The sequence below is a fragment of the Nelumbo nucifera genome, chromosome 2 (assembly GCF_055504915.1).
Source record: "Nelumbo nucifera cultivar China Antique chromosome 2, China Antique-T2T, whole genome shotgun sequence".
NCBI classification, from domain to species: Eukaryota; Viridiplantae; Streptophyta; class Magnoliopsida; order Proteales; family Nelumbonaceae; genus Nelumbo; species Nelumbo nucifera.
In genome coordinates this window covers 95,954,771-95,978,218 of record NC_142650.1, presented here as the reverse complement: position 1 = coordinate 95,978,218, position 23,448 = coordinate 95,954,771, and the positions used below count along the sequence as shown (strand labels likewise).

Below are 23,448 nucleotides of genomic sequence, written 5' to 3'. Positions count from 1 at the left end.
CCAGGCCGTGTTTTAGAGTCCAAAGTCCAGGGTAGAATGAACCAAGACAAGGCTCCTTTCAGTTCAATTCATATATTGAACCAGAGTATATATATGATAGAATCAGGGAAGAACAGTTTAACCAGATGGTCAAATTGTACATCCACATTTGAATTCTATATTTTTTATTCACTTGGTAGTGTACGTTCTCATTACCTAAACAAGGGATAAAGTAGTGATGAAAGTGGAATAGGTAACCAAACTGCCTTAATTTTGGTTCGCCATTTGGACAGAAACAGACAGGGTCCTTTGTTTTTGACTGTTTTTGTTCATTTTACCAGGTTAACCATCCGGTTGAACTATTCAGCCATTCCCATCCACCCAGCTTTTCAGGTTGACACTGGGCCCTGGGGCCTTTGCATAAGATAAAACTAAAAGAAGCCATAGAGAGAGAGAGAGAGGCTCTGCGTCTGCTTCTGAAACTGTGGCTCTGCGTTAATTTTCACGGTTTCATGCATTAGGAATTTGATATAGACAAATGGCACTTTTTGCTTAAGAAAAACAAAAGTTAGAGGCTCGATGGTCGCCTATAAATATACTTACTTTCAAGATCTCCAACGTCGCCCTTGTTCTTCACCCCTCGCCACTTCACAAACACTCCTCCACTCTTAACTTCTTCAATTTTCTTTGAAGCTCAACAATGGAAAGGAGACAATACACTCTGATGCTGTGTCTTGTGACGATGATGCTTATTTTACTCATAGAAGTTCAGGTATAAATCATATCTTTATTTTACACATCCTTCGTCCCTTTCTACTTGGCTGTTTTGACTTATTGATTACAAACTATAAAACACATCTTTGTTGATGATCTATTGCTGCATTTTATCAAGTTTGTACTTAATTAATAAATAGGTTTATTAATTAGTTTGGTTAATTTGTATTCCCTTGGGGTTTCAAGGCTGCTAAAACTACTACAGAGCCTCCAGCTGCAGAACCACAGTCAGCGACCTTTCACATGGTGAGACAAGCTATGACCACCCAGTTAGTTTCAGCAGTTCCTGTAGTAGTAATTTCTTTTCGTTTTGTTTTCACTGAATTAACACATCATAAGTTATTAACTCTTCTGGGTTGTTGTGTAATACAGTACGGTGCCACTCAAGGCAGCCTTCAGCCACAAGGTGAGTTGGTATATACATTAGTGTATATGAGTCTGAATCTGACTGTCTTGTGTTTTAGTTTGGATGTTATCATTGAATTGGATGGTTTTCATGCAGAGTGTGCACCGCGTTGCACAGCTCGGTGCTCAGCAACAGCTTACAAGAAGCCCTGTATGTTCTTCTGCCAGAAATGCTGCGCCAAGTGCTTGTGTGTGCCTCCTGGCACATATGGGAACAAGCAATTCTGCCCTTGCTATAATAACTGGAAGACCAAGAGGGGAGGACCCAAATGTCCATGATGAATCTGCCTTACTACACAAATATGTGAATTTGTTATTCTTTTCCTCCTCCCATTTCACGTAGCGTACACTATGTTTCAATTCTATGTATTATTGAAAATGAGGGAACCATCTTCACTAATAAATTTCTGGTGTTTGAGTTCTTATGGTCTAATCTCAAAGGATATTGTTTTTCTAGTTTATTATAAATTTAATTTAGTTCAATTGGTATAGTTGGTGGTAATAGATACACAAGTAATCAAGTATAACGCATGTTAATCACCCAAGAAGGCTAATGATGCTTAGGTTCCTGTGGAGAGAGAGAGAGAGCAGTAGCAGAAGCAGCATGTAATAGTAGCAATTGGATGGTTCACGAGTGCCAAATGAGATATGTTGTTTTTGGAGGGTGTGCCTGAGAGAGAGAGAGAGAGCAGGAGGGTGGGGTTCCTTTGCGAGAGAGAGAGAGAAGCAATTTTGGATGGTTCACGAGGTGCCAAATTAGATATATTGTTTTAGGAGGGTGGGGACCCTTTGAAGTAAATGGTGGCATCTTGAATATGCGGCTACTAATTAGCTGGTGGCATCTTTATATGATCTTTTGTTTAGAGGACAAATTGATATAAAGATCTCGACAAGTTGGACATTGGATTGATCAAATTTTTTAGAAAGTAATGAGATATTGTAAGGATTAAATACTAATTGTATCTTTTTTTAATTAATTTAATGATATCGCACTTTACAAATTAAATTTTATATTTTCTGGTATATATGTTTTGTTCTGCTGCTGAGAGTATTTGTGTCTTTGGGACTATTAATTTTTTTGTCAATTTTTGAATAATTGATAAAGAAAAATAAATGACATTTGAAGGGTATTTGTGTCTTTTAAAATGTCCCTTAATGACTGATTAACAGCTAGTTAACGGTAGGTACTGGATTATCACATTTTGAAAGTTCAAGTACTAAATTGTCGTATTTTAAAGTTTATGGACCAAAGTAATACTAGACCCAAAGTAGAAGGATATTAATTGGAAATTTTCCTTTATTAATTTTACCCCATAACAAAACATATTTGTTTCCCCAAAGGCCTGTGGTCCATTCTCAGATATTGAAAAAGAGTGTCCATTCCATTTATGGACGCATGTTATCAAATCACATAAATACTAAATTCTTTTCTTTGCCAGCATGGTAGATTTAGGTTCTTCCTCAATGTAATCTCTTGCTCAGCAATTTCTCACAGCACACAGCATGCAACAAACAAAGTATGGACCAGAGATAACAATGACTGAGATAAGAGAGTATCCAAAACTGGAAATATAATATTTAATTATTATAAACCATGATCAGTCCAGTTAATTACATTATCTCCAATTTTACCTATTTTCCCACTTTATACTTCGTATGCTGTATTTTCAATAACATCATCGTAAATGACTGAGCTTCGAGCTCAGCTTGGTTTAAATCAATCTTCGAGTCGAATTCGAGTCTGATATATAGGCTCCTTTGTTTAATTGAATCGAGCTCGAGCCTAGTGAAACTTAGCTCGTGAGGACCACAAGTTTAATATTAAATAAATAATTTTTGTTATATACATATATACATATATACATACATATATATATAATTAATAATTTTATTAAATAATTTTTATAATTCTTAATTTTTTGTCTGAAAAATAAAAAAAAATAATTTTATACATATAATTAAAACTTGACTTATAGTCGAACTCAAGCCGAACTAAACTCAAACTTACGAGCTATGAACCGAGCTGAGCTCAAACTCAAGTCTAGCTCGAATTGAATTGAGCTCGAGCTCGAAACTAATACTATTCCTAGGAGCCGAACTTGAATAGCCAACTATTTGACAAGGCTGAGCTTGAATCCACCCCTAACCGTCATCTAAGCCTTGTCTGCATATTCATTAATAAAGCTAATTTATCTGGATCTTGAATTAAAAGAATTACACTATACGGCTTGAAAAAATTCGTTCAAAAACCCAAGGATCCACTATCACACCATGGTGGCCTTGGGTTTAGAACAAGGAAGGTTCAAGAATAGGAACGCACATGTGCCTTAACCCTTCCAATCCTTACCGAAGAACTTGATTTGATCATTGTTGATTGATCCATTCATTATCATCATCAATCATCTAATAACCATTTGAGTTTAAGATGGTTCAAAAGAGACCAATTAACATCTATTGACCTTTAGGCTCAGTTTGTAAAGAGTATAAATACAAATATATACAGTGTAAATACATAGAAAATAATACAAAATAAAGGTTTTGTACTATATGCACTCCTTTCAGATTAAGCCTTAAGCACAGTATCTCTATTGTTATGTAATTAATAAGTCCATTCAAAGTCATCGAAGGAAGCATTTAATCTACTCAGAATGTTTCACAAAAGGAAGAAGTTCTGAGGATTCTATGCATAGATCAAGTGCTACCTGTCCTTGCTTAACTTGCAGAACTTGTCAACACTTACCATCTACACTGGCATTAATAAACTCTCTCTGCAAAGAGTTCACAAGAATCTCTGAGAAATGAAGACAAATTTCAGGACAGAAGTACATTGAATCACCAACATAAAATTTATTAACATATATATTAATCTATACTACTTTAAAAAGCATGAATGGCCTCAAGAATATTTCTGAAATTTTCTAAGCACAAAATTTACCCCTCTATATTTAAATTTATTGATAAAACATGAGGGCAAATAGGGTAATCGGTTCTTGATATTAAATGAGTTTAAAAGAGTTAATTTAAAGATATTCAATGCATTCAATTCTCTCTCATTAAATCCAACATTTAAGTTATTAACTTGCATTCATGTTCATTGAATCATATATTTAAGTCATTTTTGTTTCTTTTCATCATTAAGTTCTATTAATTAAATCCATACTTAATAAATTAATAATTCCAATAACATAAAAGCAATTAAATCATTTTGTGTCAAATGGGTTAATCCATGTTGTCACGATTAAATAATAAAATTAAAAAATAGATAAAATGAAAAAATAGAAATTAAAAAAAAATGAGAACATTTTTAACATACATATTAAACAATAATAAGTATGATAAATAAGAAATATTTTTATTAATGATGGAAATGGAATGTAAAATTTAAAACCAATTGAAAATAAAAATATTTTCCTATTCTCTCTCATTAAATCCTATATTTAAGATATATTTTTCTCATCATTAAATTCTTGTAATTAAATCTACACTATTAATTATAATAGTATAAAAATAAATATTTTGAAAAGTAATTTGAAAACAAAACCATTTTCTTCCCTCTTGGTAGTGGGTAAGCAATTCGACCATTTGGGGTCAAATGGATTAATAAATAATGTCATAATTAAATAATAAAAATTAAAATAAATAACTATGAAATGTAAGAAGTATTTTTATTAATGATAAAAATGGAATGTCAAATTCAAAATCTACCTAGAAACGAAATAATGTCATAGTCAAATAATAAAATTTTTAATAATAGAAAACACAAACAATCACAAAAATAAAAAAGAAAGATAGAGAAAATTTTGGGCACATATCTAATGTTATATATTTATAAAAAATAAAATATTGGGTACATCTCTAATATTACACATTCATTATATTGAACAAAAAAAGTTTTATACATAAGAAATAATTTTATCAATGATGGAAATGTAATACAAAATTTAATGTCAACCTAGAAATCAAACAATTTTTATTTTTAGATGGTGGGTTAGTGGTTTGAGTCAAATGATACAATAGACAAACAAAAATTAAGTGTGATAAGTAAAAAATATTTTATATAATGTAAATGAAATACATAATGTAAAGGGAAAATTATAGTCAAAGTCGGTTGTACATTTAAAATTAGGATGCAGGTTGGTTCAGAAACCAACAAAACTCTAACAACCAGCTCTACATTTCAAATTATAAAATTCTCTACCATGTCATCGGAGGCTTATGTGTTTGTTGCCAACATTGGACTCTTAGTCCATGATGGACACCATGGTTTTCAAAACCGGATCGGATCGGAAAAACTGGGAACCGGTCAGGTAACCAGTTCTGTTTTACCCTAGACCCGTTGATTTGGTCAACAAACTGTTGACCCGGGTGGTTGAACCATTCAAACCTTTCAACGGTTTGGCTAGTTTTTTTTTTAAACTTTTATTTTTTTGTCAAAATAGGCCGTCCATTCAGTTCAAATGGTTGGACTGTTCGACCTAGGAACCGGACCCCTGACCAGCTCATTGTCCGAGTCAGTTTTAAAAACCTTGTTGGACACAAAAAAAGACCCTATACCAAAAATAGGTTTTTATTTTCTCTCCCACTCCCTCTGTCTCTTTAAAGGGATGTGTTGAGCAAGAGCAAGAAAAGAGAGGAGAGGAGAGGAGAGAAGAGAGGAGAGTCGAGTGAACTGAAAACCCTCCAGAATCTAGGGGGCGAGTGTGAGAGTTATTATTTATATTGGCCCAGTCGTACAATATAAACAAGAGAGAAATTACAATAGTACCCTTGTGGTACTAAACCTGAGTACACAAAACAACTGTCAACACTCCCCCTCAAGTTGGAGCATAGATATCAATCATGCCCAACTTGTCACAAAGATCATGATGTCTGGAAATGTTTAAACCCTTTGTAAAGATGTCTGCAAGCTGGTTCTCAGAAGTGACATAGGGAGTACACACTTTGCCTATGATAACTTTCTCTCTGATAAAATGCTTGTCAACTTCGATGTGTTTTGTTCTATCATGTAGCACCGGATTGGCAGCAATGCTTATAGCTGCTTTTTTATCACAGAATAGAGTTATAGGTTTGGCCACTAGTAAACCCAACTCACCCAACAAATTTTTTATCCACATGCCTTCAGCAACCCCGTGGACCATAGCACGATATTCAGCTTCAGCATTGGATCTAGCCACCACATTTTGCTTTTTACTCCTCCATGTAACAAGGTTCCCTCCTATAAAGGTGCAGTAGCCACTAGTAGACTTTTTGTCACTTTGGGATCCAGCCCAATCTGCATTTGTATAAACTTCAACTTTTAAATGTCCGTGCTTTTGAAATAACAAGCCAGTACCCAGATACTTCTTTAGATATCGGAGAATTCTCTCTACTGCTTCAAGATGAGAGGACCTAGGAGTATGCATGAACTGACTGAGGACACATACAGCATATGCAATGTCTGGGCGAGTCATAGAAAGGTATAACAATCTCCCTACAAGCCTCTAAAACTGTTTCACATCCTTGAGAGGTTCACCACGGCTGTCACCTAATTTATGGTTGGGGTCAATGGGAGAGTCAACTAGCTTCACCCCCATCTTCTCAGTGTCTTGAAGTAAATCTAGGACATATTTCCTTTGAGAAATGAAGATACCCTTCTTTGATCGGGCGACTTCAATTCCAAGGAAGTACCTGGCAGGTCCTAGATCCTTCACTTCAAACTGAGTGGCAAGAAAAAACTTCAACCTCTGAATTTCATCCTCCCAGTCACCAATAACAATTATGCTATCCACATATACAATTAGAGCAGCAATTTTACCTTCTCCTCTTTTCACAAACAGTGTGTGATCTGATTGACATTGCCTGTATCCTTTCTACTGAACTGCCACATGGAATCTACTGAACCAAGCTCTTGGTGATTGTTTCAGCCCGTATAAGGACTTCTTCAACTTGCACACTTTCTGTTCATTGCCTTGAGCCAGAAAACCAGGAGGTTGAATCATGTAAACTTCCTCTTCAAGGTCACATTCTTGATGTCAAGCTGGTGTAAATCCTAATCCAAATTAGCCGCAAGAGAGAAAATGACTCTAATGGAGTTCATCTTGGCAACAGGGGCAAAAGTTTCTGCATCATCAACTCCATACACTTGAGTAAATCCTTTTGCCACTAAGCGAGCTTTATACCTTTCCATTGTTCCATCAGCCTTATGCTTGACTATGAACACCCATTTACATCCAACTAGAACCTTTCCCTTAGGAAGATCAACAAGTTCCCATGTGCCATTTTTGTGAAGGGCATTAATTTCTTCCTTCATGGCATTTGTCCATTCAGGAACTGAAAGAGCTTTTGTCACATTCTTAGGGATAGGGGCACTATCAATAGAGGTAAGGAAAGCACAGAATGAGGATGAAATGTTCTCATAGGAGATAAAGTTGGAAATGAGATGTTTAGTGGTGCACAATCTAACACCCTTCCTGTCAGCAATAGGATGGTCAAGATCATTAGCAGTAGAGGAATCATTTTCAATAGATTCAAGGACATCATTGGGAGCCAAAATACTTTAGTGAGTATGATCCTCCCCTGAGCAGTCTGGTGGAACTGGAGGTGCAGCTTCCGGATTTTCCACAGCTCTTGAATTTGGTTGGCCTTTGTGACGACGAGTAAAAATACGAAAAGGTGGAGGGTTAGGGAGAGAGGGAAGCTGAACTAGTTTCTCCCCATGCCTACACTCCCCCTGAGGAGAAACAGGAAAGAAAGGCTCATCTTCAAAGAAAGAAACATCCATAGAGACATAGAATTTTTGAGAAACTGGATCTAAACAACAGTATCCCTTTTGAGTGAAGGAGTAACCAAGAAATATGCAAGAGATAGCACGAGAATCTAATTTCCCACGGGTGGGAGACAGATTTTGGACAAAACACCGGTAACAAAAGACACGATGAGGAATAGAAAGAAGATGAGCCTTAGGAAAGAGAAGTTGATGTGGGGCTTTGTACTCTAACCAACGAGAGGGCATACGGTTTATAAGGTAAGTGGAACAAAGAACAGCTTCAAGCCAAAAATGTTTGGGAACATTCATATGAAGTAGTAAACCCCAAGCCACTTTAAGGAGATGTCGGTTCTTCCGTTCGGCTACACCATTTTGTTGTGGCATGCGGGCATAAGAGCTACGGTGAAGGGAACCACGCGAAGCAAAAAACTCCGTGAAGTCACTATGAAAAAATTCTTTTGCTTTGTCTGATTGAAAATTTTGAATTTTAGTTTGAAATTGAGTGAAGACCATCCATTGGAAATCTTGAATGATTTTTGGTACCCAAGTATATCTAGAATAATTATCAATGAAGGTAATGAAATACTTGTAGCCACTCTTAGATGGTAAAGTAACAGGGCCCCATACATCAGAATGAACAATGTGAAAAGGAGATTCAGATTTACTATTTCTTTGAAGAAAATGAGTTCTACAATGTTTACTTAACTGACATGTTTAACAAGAAAAATCAGAAACAGACATCGACTTAAACAGTTCTAAGAATACAACTTTTAAAGACTCAAAAGACAAATGACCAAGACGACAATGCCATAAATAGACTTTCTTCTTACAGGACTAACTCATAGACTCTGTAACACGAAGACCAGCCTTATTCTCCAACATGTAAAGTCCATCAGCCATACGTCCCCTACCAATCGTCCTCCCCGAGGCCAGATCCTGAATCACACAATGAGAAGGGAAAAAAGTCACTGAGCAATTCAAGGAATTAGTAACACTACTAATAGAGAATAAATTAATGGGAAATTTTGGAACATGAAGGACATCAGAAAGGGTAAGACCAAGAGGAAGAGAGAGAGTTCCTTGACCAGCTATGGAAGTGTATGATCCATCGGCTAGTCTCACCTTGTCTCTTCCAGAAAGAGGGAGATAGGTTTGAGTAAGAGGACATACCAGTCATGTGTTTTGACGCTCCAAAATCAATGATCCATGGAGAGTCAGGGTGTGAGAAGCAACATGGAAAGCTATGGAAGGGTTACCTGACGTAGATGCAAATGAGGTTGAGGGAGGAGCATCCATCTGACGAATTGCTCTACCATAGAGCTCTAAATGGTCATGGAAGGAATTCATAATATCCTCCCACGGGTCAGATCCAGTGAGATGTGTCTGAGTCACAATAGAAATGGGGGGCTGATTCTCCCGAGTAACCATGTTGGCCATGTGATGTTTCTTTGTACCTTGTTGTCGGACCTCTTATTCCCCTCTGAACCTTGTTTCTTAGTCAGATCTTGAGCCCATTTTGGTTTCCCATGAAGATCCCAACAGGTATCTTTGGTGTGTCGGGGTTTTTGGCAATGAGTGCACCACAATTTGTCCTTATCTTCTGTTTTTTTCTGGAGATCTCCTTTCCTGGAAGAAGATCTCACACCAGTAGAGACACCCCCTTTTGCTACCAACACAACAACATCCCCACAAGGGCTATTCATCAAAATTCTTCTGCTTTCTTCAAATTGTACAAGAGCATAGACTTCCTGAACAGAGGGAGATCCTTAGAGCTGAGAATCTGAACCTTGATAGATTCATACATAGGATTCAGACCATGTAAGAATGCAAACACCCTTTGTTGGGAGACAAGTTGCTTGTACCTTTTGGCATCCTCATCACACTTCCAATCCACACTCTGGTAGTGATTCAACTCCTTCCAGACAGAGGTCAAGTTAGAGTAATAAACTGATAAACATCTCTCCCCCTGTCTACAAGTAGATGATGCTACCTGCAGTTGATAAATTTTGGCATAGTGTCACAATTCTGAATATGTAGATTTTGCTTGTTCCCAGATTTCATTTGCAGTTTCAGTCCACATGAAATTCTTCCTTATTTGAGGTTGCATGGAAACCAAGAGCCAAGACAACAATACTGTTCTCCTGATTCCATCTATCATATTCAGCACTCCTAGAGGATGGTTCTTTTATCCTCTCATTAATATAGCCTATCTCCCCCCTTGTAGTGATGTATAATTTGATCCCTCTTGACCACTCTAGGTAATTTAAACCATCAAGAGGGACAACAGCCATAGGAAATGATAGGTCACCCCCACCCATTCCATTCAGCATTGAGGAAACTCCAGATGTGGTTGAATCTTCACTGCCCATGATATCAGAATAAAAACAAAATAGCAATCAAATGAGTACTGCCATACAAGGCTATTGCAGAAACAAGTCCTTCTGACCTCCGGTTTCACTGGGAGCAAAAAATCTGAACACTGCTGTTGCAGTACTGGAGCAGGTCCTTCTGACCTACGATTTCACTGAGAACAAAGTCTGAACACTGCTGTTGTAGTACAAGAACATGTCCTTCTGACCTACGGTTTCACTGAGAACAAAGTCTGAACACTGCTGTTGCAGTACAAGAATAGGTCTGTGTGACCTACGATTTTGTAGGAATAAAAAAGAAACACTGCAGTTGCAGTACATCACTAGGTCTGAATGACCTACAATTGAACAGAAGTCATATGACCTCCCAACAGAGTGACAAAAAAAAAGGGTGAAGTTTACCACACACCTAATCAGTAGGCTTGATGGCCAACCAGTCAATGAGATCAACAGGGTAGTCGAACAGTCAATCAATAAGATTAATACAATATCAGCTTCAGAGCATCAACAGTCCATAATACCCAAAGAAAAAAACTGAATACAGTTACTTTGTTAAGGAATACAGTCAATCAACAGTCCATCAATCGGCTCAATAGACAATCAGTAGGGCAGCCGAATAGAAGACGACCAGTACCTTTTTTAACTTCAGATGATAGTCTCTCTGTAAACCAGAACTCCCTCTACGAACCTCAAACAATAGCCTCTTACAACTTCTGGGCTGGAAGATGAAAAGACTCTGTAACTTCTGGGTCGAACTGAGTACACCAGATTAGGAGTTCGATGGAGACAGCTATGGGAGATGAAAGGTCTCTATAATTGTTGGACTATTTTTGTATGCCCTTAGCTTCAATCAGTTTTGATGTACTTTTGATATTTAATGTAAATAAATGAAGTATACTTCTGTGTAAGACCCTAAAACTGGACACTTAATGAGACTTGTGTTGGTTTTGAATGTTCACAGCCGTTGGATAAGTCTGGGGAGATTTATCCTGCCAAGGCTGACACTGGTGTGCTGCCAAGTGTTGGGGTGGCTTGTCTCAGCCGCCAGGGTGAGACACAAGGCACATGCAGTGTAGGATTAATTGAACCCTTGAACCGGACCAGATTTCCAGTATTGCCCTGGACCTTGGAGATTGATGGGCAAAGCTAGAAAGTTACACTGACCCCTAGACCCGATTATGGTATTGCACTAGGTGTCGGATTAGGCTGTCTTTGATATGCTAATCAGTGAGATCCTTAGCGGGGGTCAAAACTTGGGTATGTTAGGACAGTCTAAAAATTCATCTGAGTGGGTGATCATAGTGACGGGATCAGCCCCTTTGTCTGACAAAGGTAATGATCGGGGATGCACTCTCTCTGATGGAAACCAAACTGCCGGTAGTTGATTTCAATCGTTGGAATTTTGTTTTGCAAAATTTATATATACGATATATATTTAAGTATGGTTTCAAAATTGTTTGCAAATGGTTTTAATTCCCGGGATCCATGTAAGTAGAGAGCGCAGCACTGTTCCTTGCAGTTGAGGGAGAGGTCCTCTCTTGTCGGGCAGTGCTTGATCATTATGGGCTGAGAGGTTAAGTATAAGGCCATTTGGGATGATACCTGATGGGCTAATCTTGCACCTGCCCACAGTCCCTGGGTTTTTATAAGATGGCTTGGCCCAAGGACCACTTAGTGTAAGTGTTGGGCCCATAGGGTCCATGAGATGGGCTCAAGGGGTTCACTGGGATTTCCAGTGAATTCGGCCAAGCCTTGTGATAGAGGTTGGGCTGAACCCATGTGGCTGGTGTGTAGATCAATGCTTGGGTCCCACGCCATACAAAGAAGTCCAACTGGGCAGTAGTTTGGAAGACTTTTGAGCATATAACCTTATTGGGCCTGAAGCCCATTTCGAACTGGGCTGATTTGATTAGTCATTATTAAGGGGCGAATCTGAGATTAGGATGAGCCTAAAAGCTTATCTAATCTGCAGATAGGATTAAGAAGAGTCCTAATCCAAATACAGATTTGGATAAGGGGAAACTCCTGATATGATCAGGAAAACCTTTCTTAATCATTAAGCAACTGGAAGAAACCTTAATCGAATTACATGAATTCGAACCCTAGGGAGACAGAACACATTCTTTGCAGTTTTGTGAGATAGAATCTCAGAAACCCTAGAGAAAAGAAAAGTAGTTCACCATCTATTTCTCTAGCTTCCTCCAGTTGCAGCCGCCACCCATCTGTTGCAGTTCATTTTCTCTGCCAGAGAAAGATCAAGAAAGGTTCTTGATATCAGTCTTTCTTGAAAGGATGATTCGGTTTGGTGCTCATTATCATCCAGAGGATTCTTGTGAAGGATTCAGTGTGTAGGATGCACCCTGCTGGTTCTGTTCCATAGTTGTTGTGTCATCTTCAGCAAGATCAGATCTTGGTTCCTTCTTTGGGCGTGAACACCAACTTTGGGAGAAATTTTTTCTTTGGATCAGGTATAATTACTCCCTTCACTTTTGGTTCAGATCTGCTTCGGTTCTGGTTCAAGTAGAATCCTTGAATCTTGATTCTAAAATTTGGCAATGCGATTCCCAGTTGAAAGTTAGGTAGAAAATTTTTGAAATTTGCCCACCCATTCCGCAACTGTTTTGGCATCCATACAATGGATTCTACCATCCCTTTCAATAACTTCTAGGTCAAACTAGATGCAACAGCTAAGCATTTTGAGGGATGCAGCTCTGAGAGATGGAGAGACCATCTGCACGACATTGAACAGTAGGTTTGCTTGACACCACCCTTCAGGCCTGGACGACTTGCTCTGATACCATGTTGAGCAAGAGCAAGAAAAGATAGGAGAGGAGAGGAGAGAAGAAAGGAGAGTCGAGTGGACTAAAAACCCTCCAGAATCCAAGGGGCGAGTGTGAGAGTTATTATTTATAATGGCCTAGTCGTACAATATAAACAAGAGTGAAATTACAACAGTACCCTTGCGGTACTAAACCTGAGTACACAAAACAACTGTCAACAGGATGGATGGACGAACCTGTAGGAAGGTTGGGCAAAATTTTAAAAATTTCTTTTTCTCCCATCCGGGAATCGTATTCCCTAATTTAGAAAACTGCATTTTCAATGTTCATTCTTGAATCAAACCTGGACCAGATCTGAAACCAAAAGGGAAGAGAGGGATATACTTGATATGAAGTAACAGTAACTACCAACGTAGGTGTTCACACCCAAAAAGAAGACCAAAACCTGCCTCCACTGATGATGACACAATGAATGGTGAAGTAGGATCAGCAAGATGGTTCTTCCGCAAGAACCTGAATTCTTCAGCAATAATCAAACAAGGGCTAGTGAGCACGACTTAGAATTGTTTCTTCCAACAGGAAACAATATCAAGAACCTTTCTTGATCAGTTCCACAGGTGGAAATCGAACTGGGTAGGGTCAGCAAGAACTAAGGAGAATTTTGTAGGTTGTTGAGTGTGTAAAAACTGAGGAATTTGCCCCTATTTATAGCCTTCTTTGGATCAGCCTCCTAATCCAATTAGGAGAGGGTTTCTTGATCCAAATCTAATATTTGGATCTGAAATCTTAAATGGATAAGATTTATCTTATCCTTCAGCTAATCCTAATCAAGTTACAAATCAAATTTCGCCCCCTTTTAATTAACTAACTTAAGCCCAGTTCGAAATAGACTTTAGGCTCATTAAGTCACATAGCTCACTTACCCTTTAATCTGCTGGCTAACTTGGCTCTCTTTGTATGGCGAGGAAGCCTAACATCGTTCTATACATCAGTCACATGGGTTCAGTCCAATCTCTATTACATGGCCTGGCCGAATTCACTATATGACACAGTGAACCCTTGAGTCCATCACCATGGGCTCTTAATGTGCCTAACATTTACACTAAATGGTCCTTGGGTCTAGCCACCTTATAAAAACCCAATGACTATGGTCTGATGCAAGATTAACCTATCAGGTATTACCCTCAATGGTCTTACACTTATCCTCTCAGCCCTTAATGATCAAACACTACCCAACAAGAGAGGACCTCTCCATCGGCTGCAAGGTACAGTGCTGCACTCTCTACTTACATGGATCACAGGAATTAAAACCTTTTGCAAACAATTTGAAACCATAATATATATAAGTGTATTTCTATATAAATATATTTTGCAAAAACAAATTTCAAACACATTTGAAATCCACTACTGGTAGTTTAGGTTTCCATTAGAGAGAGTGCTGATGAATTCTCGGACTGTCCCAACATACCCAAGTTTTGACCCCCTCTAAGGATCTCACTGATTGTCATAAACCCAATTCCAAATTTGCTCATCTATCTCCAAGGTCCAGGGCAATACTGGAATTTGGTCTAGTTCAGGGTTTCAAAAAAATCCACACTGCATGTACCTCAGGTCTTACCCTGGCAGTTGAGACAAGCCACCCCAACCAACTTGGTAGCACATTAGTGTTAGCCTTGGTAGGATAAATCTCTCCAGATCCATCCAATGATTGTAAAGATTCTAAACTTACACGAGTCTCATAGGTGTCCTGCTTAAGGGTATTACACAGAAACACACCAAATCACATGAATCAATTATGCACATTATTCATTTACAATAAATGACATAATATACATCAATCTAATTGGAGCTAAGGGCATACGTTATCTAACAACTCCCACTTGCACTTAAGTCCAATCAGGTATAAGCTGGAGTCTCATACTTTTCACGTGTTTCTCAAACACTTTCTGTGTTAGTGGCTTAGTCAATGGGTTCGCTACATTTTTGGCTGATTCCTCCTTCTAAATCAAGACGTCCCCTCTTCCAACTATCTCCTGCAATACATGGTACTTCCTCTCGATGTGCTTCGACTTTGAGTGGGCTCGCGACTCATTAGCCTGAGCAATGGCTCCAGTGTTGTCACACAACAGTGGAATGGGTGATGTGCTAGATGGAACTACTCCTAATTCCTGAATGAACTTCTTCAGCCATACGACTTTCTTGGCAGCTTCACTTGTAGCAATGTACTCGGCCTCGGTTGTGGAATCTGTGGTGGACCCCTATTTGTTGCTTTTCTAGCTAACTACACATGATCCCATTGTGAATATATAACCAGATGTAGACTTTCTATCATTTGGGTCTGACTAGAAATCGACATCAATATACCCTTGGATTTGTAGTGAACTACCATCGAATACCAAACAAAACTCTTTTGTCCTTCGAAGGTATTTCAATATGTTTTTCACAACGGTCCATTACTCTTATCCTGTGTTAGATTGGTATCTACTTACCATACTCACTACCTGAGCAATGTCAGGATGAGTGCACAACATGACATACATGATGCTCCCTATATGCTCCCTATAGTTGAGGCATAGGGAATCTCTTTCATGCCCTCAATCTCTTCGAGAGTCTTGGGAGACATACCCTTCGAGAGAGTGACTCCGTCTTGAAAGGAAAATTTCCTTTCTTAGAGTTCTTCATGTTGTACCTTTTGACAATTTTGTCAATGTAAGTAGACTGGGTATTATCCTCTTCGATCTATCTCTATAAAGTCGAAGTTCCAATATGTAGGAGGCTTCTCCAAGATTTTTCATGGAGAATTGCTGCGAAAGCCATACTTTCACCGTAGTTAACATTCCTACATCATTCCCAATGAGTAGAATGTCATCTACATACAGAAGAAATAACGTAATCTTATCCCCACTGATCTTCCTGCAAACATAGGGCTCATCCGGATTCTACTCAAAGTCAAACTGTTTGACGATAGAGTCAAACCGAATGTTCTAGTACCTAGAAGCTTGCTTAAGTCCATATATGGATCGATTAAGTTTACATACCATGTGTTCTTGACCTGCAGCAATGAATCATTGCGGTTGCTGCATGTAGATATCTTCAATAAGATCTCTGTTCAGAAATGCGATTTTGACATCCTTTTGCTAAATCTCATAGTCATGGTATGCTGCTATAGCTAATAGGATCCTAATGGATTTAAGAATGGCCACGGACAAAAATGTTTCCTCATAGTCGATTCCCTCTTTCTAAGTGTACCCTTTCTCCACAAGACGAGCCTTATAGGTCTCAACCTTACCATCGAGGCCCTTTGTCCTCTTATAGATCCATCTACAACCAATTGCTTTTACCCTAGGGGGCGGATCTACCAGAGTCCAGACTCCATTGGTCTCCATTGAGTCCATCTCCAGTCACACGACATTTACCCACTTCAAGGAATCTATGTCCAACATAGCTTCTGTATAAGTCACGGGATCCTTCTCACTAGTTGTGGCTTCCACCAAGTAACTTTCTTGAGCATAGCCGTAACGAATTGGAGGCCTAGAAACCTGGGTAGATATTCTAAGTTGGTTATTTTCTAGAGCTCGTGGGACATCTCCCACTATCCATGGGCTCTCCTCATTAAGAACAACTTCCTGATGAAGATTATCCAAGATGTAATATTCTTCTAAGAAGTAGGCATTTTGACTGCAAAACATCATTTCCTCTTTTGGATCATAGAATAACCTATAGAGCCTTTGGCGTAACCAACAAATAGGCAACGACTAGTCTTGGATTCCAATTTATCAGCACTAGTTCTTTTAACATGTGCTAGACAACCTCAAATCTTCAAGTGTCTCATACTTGGTTTCTTACCGGTTCATAGCTCATATGGAGTCTTAGAAACGGATTTGGTTGGAACCCAGTTCAGCATATAAATCGCAGTCTCTAATGCGAAACCCCAAAACGATATGGGTAACTCTGAGTGGACGAGAAGTGAACAGACCATATCTAATAGAGTCTGATTTCTCCTCTCAATCACATCGTTTAATTGTGGTGTAGCAGGAGGAGCTAGTTGTGATACAATCCTGTTTTCCTTTAAGTAGTCCTTGAATTCGTCAGAGAGATACTCACCGCCTCAATCTGATCGAAGGGTCTTAATTTCTCTCCCTAACTGTTTCTCGACCTCTTGTTTGAACTCTTTGAACTTTTCAAAGGATTCAGACTTATGTTTCATTAGGAACACGTAACCATACCGTGAAAAATCATCGGTAAATGTTATAAAATAAGCATACTGGTTAAGCATCCTAACATTCATGGAACCACATACATCAGTATGTATACGGTCAAATGTGCTTATAGATCTTTCAGGCTTTCCCGTAAATGGCCGCTTCGTCACCATACCCTGAAGGCAATGTTCACAGGTTGGAAGATCTTCTACAGTTAGAAAATCCAAATGACCATCCTTTACCAAGTTGGTAATGCCACAGACACGTGGGATTAACTGTATCATGAGTTCTCTTCTTAGGGATTTTTTTTGACGTAGTTTCAGTTATGTTTGTTTCCAGAGAAGGATGGAGAACATAGAGACTGTTCTCAAGTTCTCTGTATGCGAGGAATTTGTTATTCCGTTTAATAGTAATCACATTACTAAATAAGATAGAATAACCATCCAAACACAATTTTGAGACAGAAATCGAATTTCTTCTTAAATTAGGTACGAAAAAACAATCTTTAAGTACAATTGTTCATTTTCTGAAAACTAATTCTACAGTTCCTATAGCTGTACTTGCAACTATTATAGAAGTCCCCAAGTAGAGCATTACTTCTCCGTCACTCTGCCTTCTACTTGTCTTGAACCCCTGCAATGTGTTACATGCATGAGTTGAAGCCCTGGAGTCAATACACCAAGAAGTAGAAGTGACCAACAAATTGGTCTCTATTATAAACGATTCGAAATTACCTTGTTCTTAGTCTCCAGATATTGAGGACAATTCCTCTTCTAGTGGTCGGTCTGTTTGCAAAAGTGACAAGCATCTGATGCTTTGTCCTTCTTTGCCCACCTCTTCTTCTTACCTGAATTGCCACCTTCAACAAGCATGGCTATCGGTTTATCGTTCTTAATCAATTCTTCAGCCCTTTGTAATATATTGCTGAGTTCCTAAAGGCTAACATTTACCTTATTCATGTTGTAGTTCATGATAAACTGATTGAAGGAGAAAGTCAAAGATTTCAGGATGGCATCAACTTTGGTTACATGATCTAGCCTTGACCCAAGTGCCTCTAGTTCATTAATGTAACCCATCATCTTAAGACAATGGTTATGAACCATCTGGCTCTCGGTCATTTTGCGTTCATAAACAACTTTAAGACCTTTTGTCAAGTAGAACGATTCTGCTCTTCATACATGGTCGTTAGACTATCCAGGATATTCTTGGATACTTCGATATGATCGAATGGTCTCTATATCGGATTGTCGAGGGAAGCTATGATGTAGCACCGAGAAATAGAGTTCTAATCTTCCCATTCTTGATACTTTCTCTTACGTGCCTCAAAATCCCTATCACCCGGACGATCTAGAATAGGGTTCTTAGCAACCTTGTCCAATTTCTCGGACGTTAACACCAGCATAAGGTTACGGAACCAGTCAGCATAATTTGGGCCCTTAAGTTTGTTATCGTCCAACAACTTGACAAATTGTTCGTTTGCCATTTCTGATAAAAGGCAAGGTAGATTATTAGTCCACAACCTGAATTGATTCATGTTTTCTACATAGATATGGCTTTTAATCTATGCTTTATTTCCATTTGTTTATCTCTAAGATTTCCCACCTATCCACTAACGAAGACTACGAAGTATGTCTCTGGAAATGTGGGAAATCACATACAGTGCATGGAGCCAACTATTTCAGCTGCATAACCCCACCACCTTCTGTGAATGATCATATCCACTCATCTTATGAGCTTTCCCTTTAGCCTCTATAAGATAAGGTTCATTGTCATTTTAGGTTAAACTTTTTTGTCCAGTAAGTACTTATCCATCATATTCGTGAATGCCAAGGTACCATGAGAGAGTCTTCCATTTTAAGATAGGCCCCTCCCACATCGGTCTATGACACCCCTATCATCTTATGAAACAATCCAACAGACCCAATAGCAAATGGATAGCCCAATTTTATGGTGCATCTTTGAAGGGATGAGAGATCCATCGTATGGACGCCCAAATCTTACGGAATAAGGTGGGCGAATTTCAAAAAAAAATTCTCTTCCTTAAATTGGGAATCGCATTCCCTATTTTAGAAAATCATATTTTCAAGGATCAATCTTGAACCATAAACTAAACCAGATTTGAAGAAAAGCAGTAGGAGAGGATTATACCTGATACGGAGAAATAATATCTTCCAACGAAGGTGTTCACGCCAAAAGAATGATCCAAAGACTACTCCCACTGAAGATGGCGCAGTGCAGGATGGAGCAGAATTAACAGTGTTCTCTCCAAGAACCTAATCCTTCGCAAGAATTAGTAGGATGGCACGTGTGCACAACTTCCTATCAGTCCCTTCACAAAGAACTGATGTCAAGATTGAATCTTGATTTCTCCCACTGAACTGGAGATCGAATTGGAAGGTGAGGCGGCAACAGGAAGGAGGCGGCAAGAAAGAATTTCGTAGGGTTGCTTAATTCTTCATTCTGTGATTTCAGCTCTAAAGAGGATGTGAATATGTGTTTTCTAAAGGCTGTCGCCCCCTCCTACTTTTGTAACCTTAAAGGGATCAGCTCCTAATCCTATTAGGAGTTGCTGATCCAAATCATATTTGGATCAGACATCCCTTTTGGTGATAAGGGTAAACCTTTATCTTATCTGCATATTAGATCAACCTTCTCCTAATTTCATTAGGAGGTTTCCAGATCTGAATAACATTCAAACCTGGACTCTCTAAGTGGATGGGGTTAAGACCTTATCCTATCTGCTAATCCAATCCCAAAATTTGCCCCTTATTTAACTAGTTAAATTAACCCAGTTCAAAATGGGCTTTAGGCCCATTAAGGTTATGTGCTCACTTAGCCTTCCTAACTGCTGCCCAGTTGGGCTTCCTTGTATGGCATGGGACCCAAACATTGATCTACACATCAGCCACATGGGTTCGGCCCATCCTTTGTTACAAGGCCTGGCCGAATACACTGTTATGAACAGTGCACCCCCTGAAACCCATCGCATGGGCTCTATGGGCCCAACACTTACCCTAAGTGGTCCCTGGGCCAAGCCACCTTGTAACACCCAGGGACTGTGGGCAGATGCAAGATTAGCCCATCAGGTATTACCCTCAATGGTCTTACACTTAATCTCTCAGCTCATAATGATCAAACACTGCCCGACAAGAGAGGACCTCTCCCTCGGTTGCAAGAAACAGTGTTGCACTCTCTGCTTATATGGATTCCGGGAATTAAAACCTTTTGCAAACATTTTGGAAACTATAATATGTATATACTTTTATATCTCATATAAAATATATTTTGCAAAACAAATCTCAACGATTGAAATCGACTGCCGACAGTCTTGGTTTCCATCAGAGAGAGTGCATCCCCGATCATTACCTTTGTCCGACAAAGGGGCTGATCCCATCACTATGATCACCCACTCAGATGAATTCTCAGACTGTCCCAACATACCTAGGTATTGACCCCCGCTAAGGATCTCACTGATTGGTACATCAAAGACATCCCAATCCGACACCTAGTGCAGTATCATAATCGAGTCTAGGGGTCGGGTGTAACTTTCCAGTTTTGCCCATTCCAATCCGACACCTAGTGCAGTATCATAATCGACTGCCGACAGTCTTGGTTTCCATCAGAGAGAGTGCATCCCCGATCATTACCTTTGTCCGACAAAGGGGCTGATCCTATCACTATGATCACCCACTCAGATAAATTCTCAGACTGTCCCAACATACCTAGGTTTTGACCCCACTAAGGATCTCACTTATTGGTACATCAAAAACAGCCCAATCCGACACCTAGTGCTGTATCATAATCGAGTCTAGGGGTTGGGTGTAACTTTCCAGTTTTGCCCATTAATCTCCAAGGTCCAGAGCAATACTGGAAATCTGGTCTGGTTCAAAGATTCAATTAATCTACACTATATGTGCCTAGGGTCTCACCCTGGCGGCTGAGACAGGCCACCCCAACCGACTTGGTGGCACATCAGTGTCAGCCTTATCAGGATAGGTCTCCCCAGACTGACCCACTGGCTGTGAACATTCTAAACTAACACGAGTCTCAATAAGTGTCCAGTTTAAGGGTATTACACAGAAATACACCACAGGAACATGAATCAAATATGTACTTTATTCATTTACAATAAGCTCATAATGTACATCATTCTGATTGAAGCTAAGGGCATACAAAAACTGTCTAACAGCTCCCACTTGCATTTAGGTCCAATCTGATACAAGCCAGAGTCCTATGCTTTCCACGTGTTTCTCAAACACTTTCTGTGATAGTGGCTTCGTCAATGGGTCTGCTACATTTTCCGTTGACGCTACCTTCTGAATCAGGACGTCCCCTCTACCAACAATCTCCCGCAGTACGTGGTACTTCGAGTGGGCTCGTGGCTCCTTAGCCTGAGCAATGGATCCATTGTTGTCACACAATAACAGGAAGGGTGATGTGCTGGATGGAACTGCTCCTAACTCGTGAATGAACTTCTTCATCCACACGACTTTTTTGGCAGCCTCACTTGCGGCAATGTATTCGGCTTCGGTTGTGGAGTCTATAGTGGACCATTGTTTGCTGCTTTTCCAACAAATAGCACACGATCCTATCGTGAAAACATATCCCGATGTAGATTTTCTATCATCTGAATCCGACTGGAAATCGACATCAGTATACCCTTGGATCTGTAGTGAGCTACCATCGAATACCAAACAAAACTCTTTTGTCCTTCGAAGGTACTTAAGTATGTTTTTCACAGTAGTCCAGTGCTCCTGCCCTGGGTTGGCTTTGAATCTGGTTACCACACTCACTGCTTGAGCAATGTCGGGCCGAGTGCATAGCATGGCATACATGATGCTCCCTACGGCAAAGGCATAGGGAACGTCATTCATGCCCTCAATCTCCTCAGAGGTCTTGGGAGACATCTTCTTGGAGAGAGTGACTTCGTGCCTGAAAGGAACATTTCCTTTCTTGGAGTTCTCCATGCTGTATCTTTTGACTATTTTGTCATTGTAAGTAGATTGGGATAATCCTATTATCCGCTTTGATCTATCTCTATAGAGTTGAAGACCCAGTATATAGGAGGCTTCTCCAAGATCTTTCATGGAGAATTGCTGTGAAAGCCATACTTTCACCGTAGTCAACATTCCTACATCATTCCCAATGAGTAGAATGTCATCTACATACAGAACCAAGAAAATAACCTTATCCCCACTGGACCTCCTATAAACATAGGGGCCAATTGTGATACTATCCCATTGTCTTTAAGTAGTCCCTGAATTCGTTAGAGAGATACTCGCCACTTCGATCTGATCGAAGGGCTTTAATTTCTCTCCCTAACTCTTTCTCGACCTCTTGTCTAAACTCTTTGAACTTTTCAAAGGATTCAAACTTATGTCTCATTAGGTACACGTAACCATATCGTGAGAAATCATCTGTAAAGGTGATGAAATACACGTGTTGATTCCGTGTCCTAACACTCAGGGGACCACATACATTAGTATGTATAAGGTCAAGTGTGTCTGTACATCTTTCAGGCTTACTGTTAAATGGCCGTTTCGTCATCTTTCCTTGTAGGCAAGGCTCACAAGTGGGAAAATCTTCTATAGTTAGAAAATCCAAAGGACCATAATTTACCAACCTTGTGATTCGGTCAACACCGATATGGCCATGTCGGTAATGCCATAGGCACGTGGGATTAACTGTATCACAGACTCTTTTCTTGGGGTTTTCAGCCGACGTAGTTTCGGTTATGTTTGTTTCTAGAGAAGGATGTAGAACATAGAGACCATTATCTAGTTCCCCGTATGCGATGAATCTGTTATTTCTTTTAATAGTAATCGTATTACTAAAAAGATAGAATAACCATCCGCACACAGTTTTGAGATAGAAATCAAATTTCTTCTTAAATTTTGTACATAAAGACAATCTTTCAGTACAATAGTTCATTCTTTAAAAATTAATTCCACGGTTCCTATGGCCGCAACTGCAACACTTGCAGAAGTCCCCAAGTAGAGCGTAACTTCTCCTTCACTCAGCCTTTTGCTTACCTTGAACCCCTATAGTGAGTTACACGTATGAGTTGAAGCCTCGGAGTTAATACACCAGGGCACAGAAGCTACCAATAAATTGGTTTCTATAACACAAGATTCGAAATTACCTTTCTTGGATTCCAAGTAGGCAGACAGTTCCTTTTCCAATGGCCGACCTTCTTG

General features: G+C 39.3%; 1 protein-coding gene across 1 annotated transcript; it reads left to right on the top strand.

Annotated features, from left to right (window-relative positions):
• Window positions 1–448: 448 nt before the first annotated feature.
• On the top strand, window positions 449–1,583 carry LOC104589576 (protein GAST1-like). The gene is made up of 4 exons (XM_010247923.3): window positions 449–751; window positions 940–999; window positions 1,126–1,159; window positions 1,256–1,583. The coding sequence occupies exons 1-4, from the start codon at window positions 680–682 to the stop codon at window positions 1,435–1,437; spliced, it is 348 nt and encodes a 115-aa protein (XP_010246225.1). The 5' UTR covers window positions 449–679; the 3' UTR covers window positions 1,438–1,583.
• Window positions 1,584–23,448: the final 21,865 nt, after the last annotated feature.

Bases quoted from the DNA above. Each gene is read 5' to 3' on its own strand.
- LOC104589576 (XM_010247923.3), top strand. From the start codon at position 680: ATGGAAAGGAGACAATACACTCTGATGCTGTGTCTTGTGACGATGATG. The intron at 752-939 runs GTATAAATCATA...TGGGGTTTCAAG, and splicing joins TTTTACTCATAGAAGTTCAG to GCTGCTAAAACTACTACAGA. The intron at 1,160-1,255 runs GTGAGTTGGTAT...GTTTTCATGCAG, and splicing joins AGGCAGCCTTCAGCCACAAG to AGTGTGCACCGCGTTGCACA.